Source organism: Schistocerca cancellata, chromosome 6, assembly GCF_023864275.1.
Source record: "Schistocerca cancellata isolate TAMUIC-IGC-003103 chromosome 6, iqSchCanc2.1, whole genome shotgun sequence".
NCBI lineage: Eukaryota > Metazoa > Arthropoda > Insecta > Orthoptera > Acrididae > Schistocerca > Schistocerca cancellata.
Window position 1 is genome coordinate 592,823,960 of NC_064631.1, and position 14,268 is coordinate 592,838,227.

The following is a 14,268-nucleotide window of genomic DNA, read 5'->3' on the forward strand; positions in this document are numbered from 1 at the left end:
ACATTCATTATAGCATATTGATTTCAGCATAGTTATATACGCCCTTAAATCGTAGCATTTACTCTACAAACTCCCACATGCCTTCTTCGCAGTCTTTTCTACAACATACTGTTACTTTTCATGTGATGGTCAACACCACGATAGATTCTAGTCAAGTATAAAAACAACGATCTTCCGTCTTTCGACATCATCAACTGTGTTTTTATTTCGTAGCTTCTCATGCCATAGTGAACTCCTATAAATCACTAACAATACTTCCATTTCTTTCTCGACTGGCGCCATTCTTACCTTTACACCGTATCACTTCCATTACAGCGCCCTTTTGTACAGTACGACCTATCTTACAAGCGTCAATCTTTCACGCCAAAAAGGGAACAATCAACTTGTCCTATTCATTCATCACCACCTGTCTTACAACAATCTCTACCTACGTAATTTAAAAATCTGCTAACAGGATTTCACTAACAGTCTATCACACATTCCTTCTACATTAAAGCTTCAGGTTTGCAGTCTACTCCTGGGCCTTATTTCCACTAACAAATTACGTTGCTCGTTATTCCCACTGATCAGCAGTGCAGTACTCATGTCGATGACGTAAATCATGACCAAATCACCGATCTTAGCTGTTAGCATCTGTAAGTTATACGCATATATGTCTGCTGCGTGTACAAAAAGTGTCTTTCTTTAAATTTAATTATATACATTTTGCTTGAAGTATTATTACGGATTATAACAATGGTGGCGCAGGGACAGATGTTTGACTCCACATACAAATTGATAAGCTTGCGGAAACCTCACAGCCGTTACCAGCTTATAGTGATCCTTGCGTTGCAACTTTCGTGGTAGTTCGGGCGAATTTCCCGCTGTAGTCCGTCCAGATGGCAAACTCCGCCACACAACGTAAGGAGTGAAATAGTGATCTACAAACAAACTACAGGGCCCCCCTGACTGACGAATTCGGCTTCAATCTGGCACTACGGCCCTGCAACTCTTGAAAGCGCCAGACAAAAGCTGAGCGCTGGAGGCTTCCGTGCCCTTTCTCAGGCACTTCCTACCAGTAATAAAGACTTTTTTAGTTTAGTTCTCGGCCTGGTGCATACCCTTATCTGCAGCGCAAGTTCGCTTATACACGAATGATACCACTGCACTACGATTTTGATCATCTAAACCTTTGGTTCGTCACCTCGCCAGCACTGTACACCAAGGGCGTCCATAACTGGTGCAAGGGGGGACAGCCTCCTGCCAGCCTCTCAGGGAAACGAAAAAAAAAAAAATGTAGTCAGGTGTTTTTGTTTCAAGAAAATGATTTAACAGTCAGTATTACATATTTCCAGAATGAGATTTTCACTCTGCAGCGGAGTGTTCGCTGATATGGAACTTCCTGGCATATTAAAACTGTGTGCCGGACCGAGACTCGAACTCGGGACCTTTGCCTTTCGCGCGCAAGTGCTCTACATCTGAGCTACCCAAGCACGACTCACGCCCCGTCCTCACAGCTTTACTTCTGCAAGTACCTCGCCTCCTACCTTCCAAACTTTACAGAAGCTCTCCTGCGAGTCGTGCTTGGGTAGCTCAGATGTAGAGCACTTGCCCGCGAAAGGCAAAAGTCCCGAGTTCGAGTCTCGGTCCGGCACACAGCTTTAGTCTGCCAGGAAGTTTCAGTATTACATATGCTTTTAACAGGGTCGGAATTGGAACTTTTTCCTCGCTACTTAAAAGTCGTAATTTCTCTCACAAAATATTAAAAATATTCAACCTCCCCCCCCCCCTCCCGACAAATTACCGTGGACGCCCTTGCTACACACGATGTTCCTTTAATGGGCAGGGAAACAAATGATGACTAAACGTACATAGTAAATAGTTTCAGTGATCGAATCTGCGTAGTCAGTTGTTGAGTGAGCATCGATCCCGAATCTTTTTGCCTCCTTTGTCCATCGTTCTACCTCCTAAGGCCTATTTCCGACAGTTCTAAACGGACAGATTGTAGTTTTTCGTACTGAAGTAAGTATGGAAGTATTTAATATCGATTTTTAACAAAATAATGAGCTTATTACGGCTTCCTATTTTCTGGAAACATGGCTGTGTGAATATGCTTTTGTACTTCACGATGACGAACTATGGTCAGATTTTTCTGTTCCCTATAGAAGCAATTATAACACAATGCGAAAGAAATTGAGCTATTGAGCAAGTTAATAATTTTAGTAAAAAATCGCCAATTGCGCAAGGAGGCACTGTAATGCCACCTGCAAAGAACAGTGCAGCTGATACCTATGGCATTCTCTGTAGAAACAACGTCGCAAATTCTCCGGCCAAAGATGTTGCGAACGGCGGAAAGATTATGGAATTTGAGGGGTTAAGGTAGAAATGCGGACACGACGCAAAGACACGAATGCAACAGGTCGAAATGGGCACAGGCTAGTAACGTGTTCCAAACTGGGCTGGGGGATTCGTGACATGCCTGAATTTAAGCACTTTAAAAATCTCTTCGCCACCCCTACCTACTCTTCACAGACAAAAAATTACCGTACGACTTTCTTCTCCATCCCTTATTAAAACTGACATACCGCACTTCATTCCGGAGCCGAATCACAATGCATCAGTTACGCTGTACTTACAGGAAGCAATACAAAACGCCATGACCCACTGAATTGTTTAAACTGACCGCAATGTTGTATACCACTTTGCTTAAAACAACAGGTTCCCCTTAGTTTTGCCTGAGGTGCAACTGTTTGGATAAGATCTATGCAAACAGTTGTTATTTCTCTGACGCGTACAATTCGCGTAGGACACGTATTTTTATCAGTTATTCTTCGTCACTGTCTAACATACGCTTGCCTTTGTTATTCAAAATCAGAAAACTGTTACACCTAGAGTGGCAGATTAGTACAGCCATTGTCTAATGAATCTGATGTTCATTAACTTGAATCTCAAAACTTATTGCAATCTTTAATACGCTTTAAATACCAATACCTGCGCATCGAAAACTTTTCCGCTGTGTTGTGTCCCATCAAACTGGCGTAGCTTTACAAATCACTGATAAATACAAGCAACTGTCATTATTAGTGCAACGGGCAGCAAGTATGCCGCAATCTCTCGGCCCGTTTTATCCCCAATGCAGGGTAAAAATCACGTGGTGTCGTTGAAACTGTTCTGAGGGGGGCAGATTTCGTGTTCAGCTGTAACAATACATTTCACAGTTGTCTTTGCGAAGCGCCTCATTGTCAAATTTAACACACATTTTCAGTAGCTCTCTTTTAGTACTCTATTCAATGTTGTGTATTAAGAAATCTGATGATATTGTCCATGACTGTGCGTTTAACTGTTAAAATAACGAGTCTGTGGCCAGTCACTAAAAATATATTATTGTTAACGACGTAATTCGCAAGCTTGCTCTTTCTATCTTCGGCAATCTTGTAATTTAGTTCATCAGCGGAGCTCTCGGGAACGCAACGCAGCTTTCAATGATAAATGCAAAACTGAAAATCGTAATGTATTGACGAACTAAAATCCAACGTTTGTTATTAGAAGACTCAACTACGTCTGCGAAACGTGTGATAACAATATGATTTTAATGACTGGCAACATAGTTTCATTTTAAAAACGGGTAGTTACTCGAATATTTTTACATAAAGGAAGTTGTGAAGCATTACATACCAGATGGATACTACGAGCTTGCTTTTTTTTCTTTTACTTTTTTTTTTTTTACTTCAATGTTGCTGCTCAAGAATCTGCGACAAACAAATGACGATAGCAAACCGTAAATACTACAGTGAAATTAAGCTACAAAACTTTTCCTTTTTGGGTATTCTTGGGCTCCCGACAAAATGTGACCCTGTGCGTCGTGTTTGTACGGGAAAGGATGGTGCGAGCGAGCCTGCACGAGGTTTCGTGGCGCTATATAGCTGCGATCGAAATCGGCCGACGCGGCCCCGAAAGAACTCGGGCGCGGCAACCCTGTGGCGCGGCCTGCGCATGCGCAGTAGCGGCGTGACGCGCCGGCGCCATCCACGGCCGACCCGCCAGCCAGCCAGGCTCGCGGCTTTCGAAAGCTGGTGGGCGACGGCGTGGCCGCGGCTCGCCTACCGGAGATAACGATGTTTAACCGAGTACTCGGACGCCACGCACGGTTCGCCCGTGACTATTAAGGAGAAAACTTGGGCGCAGAATTCCACCTACGTAACTGCGTGGCTAAATGGCGCGAACATAACAGATTCCATTTTCCCCTGTATTTTCTCGCATAGGCCTACGTCTCCTCATTGTCCAGTTACAACACCTACGGACCTACCAATGCATAAAGTAACTCTGTTACACGCTTTTTGTTCATAGCAAGTAGAATTTTTACTACTTTATTTCGCGATGCGTTTCGAGATTTAGATACACTGCAGACTCTTTAACACATGAAAACTACACAAAATGAATGGTATTAAATACCATTTGATACTACTTCCGTTGCAGCACTAAGAGCTTCAATTTGTAGTTATAAGAAGGAAATCAGTCGAATGCGAAACGTGTGAAATATCTAAAAAACATGACAAAACAGCTGAAAATTGAAGTTATGATTTTCGAAACACATCGATAGTTAAATGAATAAATCAACAACAACAACCCAAACGACTTGTAGCCTTTAATCAAATAGCGTTGTGCCACATTCCAGGACGCAGTGGCATGACCATGTAGACCTACTGAATCCATTCCGCCTCTGAAGTGAAAAAAAGTGACGGACTTCAGTGCCCAAAGTCATTGAAGGTAGGAAATTCCAGGCCTGACATGCTGTACATGTTTCGATCATTAGTCAGGGATATTATTTCATTTGGAATTTGGCACAGCTTTGATGAAGAAACTATACGAACATTCACTCAATTTTAAGGAAGTCACAGACAACTTAATGCCGAATGGCCAAATAGGGATAGGAACCCACTGCTGTCGAATACGAATCCAGGTGTCGAGGTTAGGATCATTAAAGAAAGCTGAGAATTAATTTTTTCTTTCATAAGGGGTGCCACTGCTATTGGGCAGTTGCCTAATCAAGGCTGTGTCCTATTCTTTGCTGGTTCTTATTTTCCCCCTCATTTGGCTTCATCAAAACTCCAACAATTTTACTGCAAACAAATGTGAACGTCATAGATGGACTTAAATTAGATCGAATTAAATAAAGCTGTTGTCTTAGAATGAAAATGGTATTCGTTGCTGTCACTTAAAGTTTAAATATTTTTATATGCTGAAAATACGAACTTCAGTCTCACTTCATTCTGGACAACTTATCTAAAAGTAGAAAAAACAGCAGTTACTATATAACGTCAAATGAATTCTGGGACTGTTCCCTAAAACGAGCTGCAGACAATCCCAATATTCAGTATCTTCAGTACCGATGCAGTGACAGGCGCTGCTGAATATATAACAAAGTATATGACTGTAGTGAATGATGAATACCTTCAGAAAAATGTGGATGAGAAATGGTGCAAAAGTGACTGAAGCACATTGTAAGGGAAGAGGAGCGTTCATGCAAAAAGGTTCTTTTCTGAGACTGCAAAAAAGAGATCAGTCAGAACTATGGCAGTTAATTTTGAGCTGCCAAAGAAAGCGAGGGAATTATAATATTTACTTTTACTCCAACTCAACATATTTACTCCACAAAGGACAAAAACTAAAGCAATGAGAATTGTGTGATTGCATTTCTGAGGTCACAAATGAGGAAGTTAGCTATCAGTTGTATGAGCTACAAAATATTATTCTACAATAGGGATAAAAGAACTGTTTAAATGAAATCAAGAAAAGATTACAAAAAAAGAGCTTAATGATTTCCCAGCAGTATAATAAGTTTCAATTGTTTCATCTAAATTCTTAACTCTAGTGACGCCTGTTCCGATGTGATAGCTCTTTAACAATCAATTTTTTGCCCGTCCCGGAACCCTTTTCCTACTGATACTTTCCACTTTACATTCGCACAACTTCTCTAAGTAACTCCATGTGAAAGCAAGAACGAGAGAGGCTGTTATGTGCTTAGAAATATTCCACAATTTATTTAATATGTTCTGAGTAAGGCTCTGCACCAATACAAAATCCTTTACCATTTGTCAGAATAACAAAAACTGACACTTTAATTCTGTTACAAGTTTTCTAAACTTTTTGACAAAGAGCAAGTGATCAGAATATTTCTCAGAGAGCCCTTGACAGTGTTTGCGCTCACAGAGGACATATCGCTACGCGGAAGCGGCATTAAGTGCACGGAGCAAGACAGGAGAGCCATGGAGAATAAAGGAGGGTGGAACAGCCAAAGTGCGCCCCGTCAGGGAGGACGAGGCCAACGTAGAGGGCGCGGACGCGTGCAAGAAGGAGGCAGACAAGGGGAAGCTCCAGCAGCCGAGGCCAGCGAGGAACAACCCACCGAGACCTACACCAAGGACTGGAGGGGCGACTGCTCAGGTGCCGTCCGTCGTACCAAAACCACAACATCCCTCCAAGACAGCTTCACCATTAACTAACAACCCGTTATGGCAAGAGGCTTTCGTCATCGAAGGAGATCACGGATTTCTGGAAGACGCTGGGGAGAAGGAGTTCACCGTAATGTGCGACGGTTTCTGTGCCACAGATAAGAGTTCAGCCGGCATGTCTCTAAAGAAATGTACTTATACTACAACATGATAGACCTCTGGGGTGTCGGATTGCCGCGAACCGCGAGCACGATGGGCGTGCGCAAGAAGAAGAGAGGGACCTGGTGTGTTACATCAGTAGCAGAGAATACCCACTTCACTCAGCTGTCTATCTGAGAGGCATCAGAAACTTCCCAAGACCCAGGCGGGACGCATCACAAGTTCCGTCCGATCCGTCTCCCGTCTGCTGATGAGTTTGAAGGTGCGACAGGTTTCTTCGGAATGGTATCACAAGCAACACACAAATTCTATGACGGATTACCATTTCCAGTCTTCATTATACAATCAGACCAGATGTGGGCAACATGTGGGATCTGCCACAGCAACTGAGACCAGTCGAACTTGGCGCAGTTGACGTGTGAGAACCACCAGATGACAATGTTGGTGGACATCCTGACGAAGGGAGAACTGGACGACCAACCCCATCAACATGATGGGCATCCAACCCAACTGTTAAATCTACTAGGTTGGACACCAACTGTGACAATATGTGCTAAACAATGACAGACCCTCCAGAATGTAGGAATGCCGCATGAGTTCTGCTGACTTTCCAGCCTTTGCTTTGAATGACGGACTGTTTGAGGCAACTGCAGCACGTGTGAGGACAACTGAATCCAAGTACGAACTCAGTGCTTCACTGCATGAGCTTGCAAGTGGATCAGTTGCACAATGCCCGTTCGTTGGGACAGAACCAGTGGTTGTACTAACATCTAGATTAAGGTACTACTCCGAGGAAGGAGTAAGAGGTTGCTCCAGCTATCAGATAGAACACGAATTTCAGTAGCTGCGCAGGTAACCGCCTTCCGTATGCCAAAGGAGCCAGTCGCTGGCGACAAATAATACTGGTGGCGGTACAATTTCAACGGCTATCGCAACGTTCCTGAAGTCTGCATTGAAAGTCGAAACCAATTCGTTGAATATGGAGAGATGGGCAAGTTAAACAATGCTAACAAACACACTGCCTTCACTGAAAAGAACAGACTACGAACACCGTCAGGTGTCGTGGAAAAGTCGACATAAAATTTAAGAAGAACCCATGTTTTTCATAAATAAGTGGAAGGATGAATTTTATATGTACGTAACACCTGATTCATATGCAACTGAGAAGACATTTTCGTTAACCGTGGCTGTACTGTACGCAGAGAAAGGAACTGACGAAATTGGAAGGTAGAACATGTGGTTGAGAACAGAAATGACACACTAGGAGTTAAATAAATGCAAACGTACTCACGAGGTAAAATTTATACAATAATTTTAATTTTGATTAAAAGGCAAAACGGTTACATTTCAAAGTGGGAAGCTCCACACACATTTCTGAGCCGGCGCGACGGGCCCTGCTTGCGCCGTCAGCTGCCTCAGTTATGAGTGTCGTGTCCCACCACGGAACAAAGTACAGCGAACAACTACCGCGAACTACTTTCGTTGCAGTGTTGCTGATGAACGGATCTCGAACAGTCGACATCTCTGGTGATCCACAGGTGGCATTGAAGGAGATTATCAGCTTAGTATCACGAAATGATTTACGTACTCTGCCCTCATTTGAATGAGACTAGCAGTCATCCATACTATTTACCATACTGCAGCATGAACCTTGTGAGGTGAAAAGTACAAGTGCCCAAGAACGAAATACACGCGTAGCAGATAATTGCAGCAGTAGTAAAATTCTTGAGCAAGAGCTGTTGGGCAGAGATGTGTCCAGAAGGCGGCGTATAGCAGCAACCACTCAACTTTACGAAAGCTGAAAATCAATACACAAGAGTTGACAGTACGCTGTCAGCCTCTCCAGTTTTTGTAATAGTCCCGCTGTGCACTGCAACTCTCCAGCTCTGCGACACTACGGCATGCTGGCCGGCAGCAAATGCCTCTCACAGCTTCACTAGCGCTTTCATTCTTCCTCTCAGCTCGAGGACCACTGCAGCGGCCGTTGCTGAACCCTGGGACGGCAACTACCGAAGATGAAATTATTTATTGTCGGTGTTCAAACATGGAAATGCTGCATCCAGTAAGGCGCCGATTAATCATCTGCGTGGCTGACCACCAACAAGCTCCATGTAATGGCAAGTCAGTTATCCAGAACCAGCACAGGGCACAGTAGCCCATTCACTGTGGTAGCTGCAGATGTCAGACCCGTACACTTGAGGAATTACAGTGGAGGAGAGTCTGTTGCATGGTGGAGAACTGACACAGCACGAGCACCTTAACTGCTGGTGCACAGAACACAATATATCTGTCTGATACTTGTGGAATAGCTGCCCCAGCAGGGTGGCCTAATCTGTAGATGACTGTCACCTGAAAGCTTGCTAGTAGAGAGTAAACGGTGCGTCGCAGTGTATTAATATACTATTGTATATCGACAGTGTGTGACACTGATGACATTTAGAGCTGGTGATTCGACAGAGAACCGCACTGAGTCCTTGAACAGCACCATGTATTTATATATATATATATCCTAATCTCAGTCTATTGCACCTGCAACAATGTGGGGAGCTGATAACTTGACGAGATACGAGCAAGCGTGGAGTGCTATTGTCAGCCGAGGCAATGTCCTTATGGTCCTCGGCCCTGCTGCTTCAACTCGTAACTGACCAGAGCAGCAGCAGCAGCAGCCTCGACAACCGACGCGGCAGGATGTGTCCGTGACAGTTGACGCTCGGCACGGAGCGGTCGTCGGTGTCCAGTGGGCGTCACGGCACGGGACTAGCGAGCGGACAGCACGTCGACTCAGTGACCGGGGCCGGCGGCTCACCTGACGTGCCACAGGCCCAGGTTGAGCGTGCTCAGCTGCGGCAGCCGCATGATGCGCTCCAGGCCCTGCGTGGTGATGCGCGTGCAGCCGTACAGGTCGATGCAGCGCAGGTGGCGCAGCGACTCGGCGATGGTGGTGAGCCCCTTGTCGGTGATGCGGTTGCACTGGCCGATGTTGAGCGTCTCGAGGTCGTGCAGCGTCTCGGCGACGCGGCACACGCCCTCGTCCGAGATCTGGCACGCGGACAGCGACAGCGAGCGCAGGTGGAACAGCCCCTGCGACACGTGCGCCAGCGCCTGGTCGCCGATCTTGTCGCAGAAGCTGACGTCGAGGTGGGAGACGCGCGACCCGCCCTCCGCCAGGTAGGCCATGCCCACGTCCGAGATGTTGTCGCACGCGCGCAGGTTGAGCTCGCGCAGCGACGCCATCTTGGCCAGGTGCTTGAGCCCGCTGTCCGTGATGGAGATGCAGAAGCTCAGGTTGATGCTCTTGAGCGTCGTCAGGCCCGTCGACACGTGCTTCAGCGCCTCGTCAGACAGCCGCTGGCAGTCCTGCACAAACAACAGAAACACGTGCGTCAGTAAGCTGAAGGCAAGGCCCTCGCCGACACGAAAGTCGGTTACAGCACGGCCGTGCTTTACTAGTGCGGCCCTATTGGCCTCGGAACCAACTTAACCACTTGTTGTGATGTTTAAGGGGCTCCGGAACGCCCTATACTTGCAATGTTAAAATAACGCTTATAAATTACATCTTTCCTCACAAAGTATTTGAGGTAGGAAGTTGAACTTTTTACAGATTATTTATTGGAATATGGGCTACAACTTAACACAGGGATTTTACAAAATTTTAGTTCAGTTATTAAAGATGATTTTTTTCAATTGTAGTGAAAATTCACAACATTTTTTTGCAATTTTTTTATTTATATATTCAAAAATATACAGTTTTTTGGAAAAAGGCTGTGTTAAATTATGCAGAAGGTACTGTGTAACATTTACTGAAAGATTGAAACAAATATGGAAGATCCTTAGAAAACATGTAATTAGTATGAGAAAATAAAAGTTTTGGGAATCGAGCGACAAAGATTGGATTAACTTTTTAGTGCATTCCAGGTCCATAGGATGGATTATCTTCATCCTCTGCAAACTCCTCCTCCAGCTTCCTCTTGTTCCTCCTCCTGTTTACTCTTGCTTGTATTTCTAGACTCTTTACAGCCCTGTCTGCAGCCCGAAGGCATTCCCTGTCTAAAGCAAGCATCGCTCGTACCATGTTGGAATGTTATTATTTACAGTAATAACACATACCTTTGGCTTTCCAACATTTCTCCTTTTCTTAAAAGCCTTCAGAGGATTTCTAATAACTTTACTTTTACTCATTATTATACTTCAACAAAACAGAGACTCAAGAAACAGAATTAATTACGAATATTTTCGAGATAACGACAGAGTAAATAAACATGAAACAATCGACAATCACACCAGCGATATATATTGAACCATCACAGGTTAGCCACAACACATACTTTATCTCACATCACTAAAATGTACCTGATGAACACGGACGTTAATAATAACACCATTTGACAGCAGTTTAACAGCGCCACAGTGGGTCACGCCCATGTAGAACACATTTCAAAAAAAAATTTAAAAATAGTTGTAGTCTTCGGAATTGAATAAATTATATATCTATTAAACGGTAATAGTCTGCAGATTCAGAAAACGCAAAAAAGTAAAAATTGAACTTTTCATGATTTTGAGCCTTTCCGGAGCCCCTTAAAGCTTTCCTGGCGTACTGATTGTTCCATAAAAACACGGGAGAACTGCCGGATGTCAGTAATGTCCTGCCACGATATTTCGGTGCAGAGTCTTCTACCCATCTTCAGGTGGGTACCACTGTAGTACTACAGTGGTACTCACGTGAAGATGGCCAGAAGACTCTGCGCCGAAATATCGTGGCAGGACGTTACTAACATCCGGCTACTGTAGTACTACTACAGCGGTACTCGCCTGAAGATGGCCAGAAGACTATGCGCCGAAATATCGTGGCAGGACGTTACTGACATCCGGCAATTCTCCCCTGTTTTTATGGAATAACCACTTGTTACTTGGGACCTGCAGTCTAACGGAAACACAGAACCACGGCCATTTTTCACATAAGCAAACTGCCGGAGATTAAAGAACTGATACTGTCTCCATCCGAAGAGGCTTCGGAAGGCCCAATAGTACTGACCCAACGCTGTGTCATCCACTGTTGATAGGCGCCACTGGATGCAGATAAGGAGGGGCATGTGGTCAGCACACCGCTCCCCTGAGCGGTCTGTTTTAGTGACTGGCGTCGCCATTTTTCAGTCAAGTAGCTGCTCGAGTGGCCTCACTACGGCTGAGTGCACCCCACTTGCAAGAGCGCTCGGCAGACCCGGATGGTCACCCATCCGAGCCAGACAGTGTTTAACGTCAGTGATCTGATGGGCACAGGTGTCACCACTGCGGCAAGGCTGCTGCCAATGAAATGATAAAAGCACTCCGTCATCAGGCCACGAGTGGCCTACAGGGACCATCCGACCGCCGTGACATCCTCAGTGGAGGATGCGGATAGGAGGGGCGTGGGGTCAGCACACCGCTCTCCCGTTCGTTATGATGGTATTCTTGACCGAAGCCGCTACTATTCGGTCGAGTAGCTCCTCAATTGGCATCACGAGACTGAGTGCACCCCGAAAAATGGCAACAGCGCGTGGCGGCCCGGATAGTCACCCATCCAAGTGTCGATCGCGCCCGACAACGCTTAACTTCGGTGATCTCACGGGAACCGGTGTATCCACTGCGGCAAGGCCGCTGCCAATGAAATGATATAAAAATTCTAGACTGTGCAGCGATAATGGCCGAGTCCTTTGAATGCTCTGTTCGGCAATACTACGACTGAGTCACAGAATAATACGATCGTAGAATACAGTCATTCACGGTCTGTATCTGCATCCTTCTTGGTTTCAGTTTTATAAGCTTCAAGCTGGGATGCAGTACAGAATAGAGTAACAAAGTGTTCTAATAATTTTTTTCGTCAAGTGTAGAAACGTGTGGGACAAGGGAGTTCCTGAAACTTCCAGGCAGATTAAAACTGTGTGCCGGATCGAGACTCGAACTCGGGACCTTTCCCTTTCGCGGGCAAGTGCTCTACCATCTGAGCTACCCAATCATGACTCACGCCCCGTCTTCGCAGCTTTACTTCTGCCAGTACATCGTCTCCTATCTTCCAAACTTAACAGAAGTTTCGCAGGAGAGCTTCTGTAAAGTCTGGAAGGTATGAGACGATGTAGTGGCAGAAGTAAAGATGCGAGGACGGGGCGTCAGTCATGCTTGGCTAGCTCAGATGGTAGAGCACTTGTCCGCCAAAGGCAAAGGTCCCGAGTTCGAGTCTCGGTCCGGCACACAGTTTTAATCTGCCATGAAGTTTCATATCAGCGCGCACTCCGCTGCAGAGTGAAAATCTCATTCTGGAAACATCCCCCAGGCTGTGGCTAAGCCATGTCTTCGCAATATCCTTTCTTTCAGGAGTGCTAGTTCTGCAAGGTTCGCAGGAGAGCTTCTGTAAAGTTTGGAAAGTAGAAGACGAGATATTGGCAGAAGTAAAGCCGTGAGGGCGGAGTGTGAGTCGTGCTTGGGAAGCTCAGTTGGTAGAGCACTTGCCCGCGAAAGGCAAAGGTCCCGAGTTCGAGTCTCGGTCCGGCACACAGTTATAATCTGCTAGGAAGTTTCATATCAGCGCACTCTCCGCTGCAGAGTGAAAATCTCATTCTGGAAGGGAGTTCCTGTGAGAGCCTAACAGCCCATGTTGCCATGTTTAAAAGGTATCCAGTGCCGATTTCGACCTACAGCTCGGAGTTCTGTGTAATTGAGAAGGTATATTTGAGCAAGTTACAAGCATGAGAAATGCAATTACTGCTTTAGTCTTTTAGAAGACTAGAAGAGTTCAAATAAGGACTGAAGACGTCAGAGGCGAGATGCAAGTGGATCTGTCAATGACCGAGAGACTGTGAAATGCGCAGTTGAAATGTTTTGGGCACGTGAAGACGATGAAATAACCGCGTGTCAAAATAATTCTTGAATAAAAATCTGCAGGGAGGAAGACCAATAGGACGACCCAAAAAAAGTGGTTGGATCAGGTTAGAGGCGAAACCTGGGGAGCAATATCAAGAGAAGAAGTACATCAAGATTGAGGCATATTGCTCATAAACACCCAACCCAGCTCGCTGGAAGGATGCGGAGATGATGAAGCCGTGATCTAAGGCATGTTTCACCGCGACATGTTATCTCTCCTAATGCTAGAAACATCCACAGAAGTTACACAGGGGTGCCATCCCCAGGCCACCAGACGTCGAGGCCTACGCTAGGACTTCCAGATGACACGACCTAAACTGCCGACACTGGCTCATTTCCGTCACAAACAATGAGGCGGCCGATGTTTGCCGCTAGGACTTCGCTACACGTGTTGCGCAACGCACAGGGTGCTCTCCTCTTTGCGTAGTCCTAGCCCCTCAGACAGCGGACTTCCCACGGCGCGGGGATCATAGTGGATTTCTCCTGTTTACGCAAGCTCGGCAAAGCTGAAAGTGCATATTCAACCGCGCAACTGTCGGGTAGTGGCATCAGGTGATCGTTGCCTAGGAATGACATCATGCGATCGTTGCCTACGGCCACGGTCATGATCGCTGTCATAATAACGACTTAAATTGCACATGTTGTGGGCCTTGGTGCAACCTAACGCAAACAGTACGACTCTTGTGGTTTCATAACAGCATCTCTGAGGAGTTTCGTACAACAATTCGACTTTCCGTGCTTGTTCAAGCGTAAGTAACAACGCCTTCACAGCCTCGCATTATGT

At 45.5% G+C, this 14,268-nt stretch overlaps 1 protein-coding gene and 1 pseudogene across 1 annotated transcript in view; both read right to left on the minus strand.

The window, feature by feature from the left end:
- Window positions 1-7,193: 7,193 nt before the first annotated feature.
- Window positions 7,194-14,268, minus strand: part of LOC126190940 (F-box/LRR-repeat protein 14) — a 59,991-nt gene continuing 52,916 nt past the window's right edge. Inside the window, exon 2 of the mRNA XM_049931582.1 lies at window positions 7,194-9,947. Within this exon, the coding sequence (XP_049787539.1) occupies window positions 9,393-9,947 (555 nt within the window). The 3' untranslated portion in view covers window positions 7,194-9,392. The remainder of the gene's footprint in view (window positions 9,948-14,268) is intronic.
- LOC126089990 (5S ribosomal RNA) lies at window positions 12,112-12,229 on the minus strand (annotated as a pseudogene).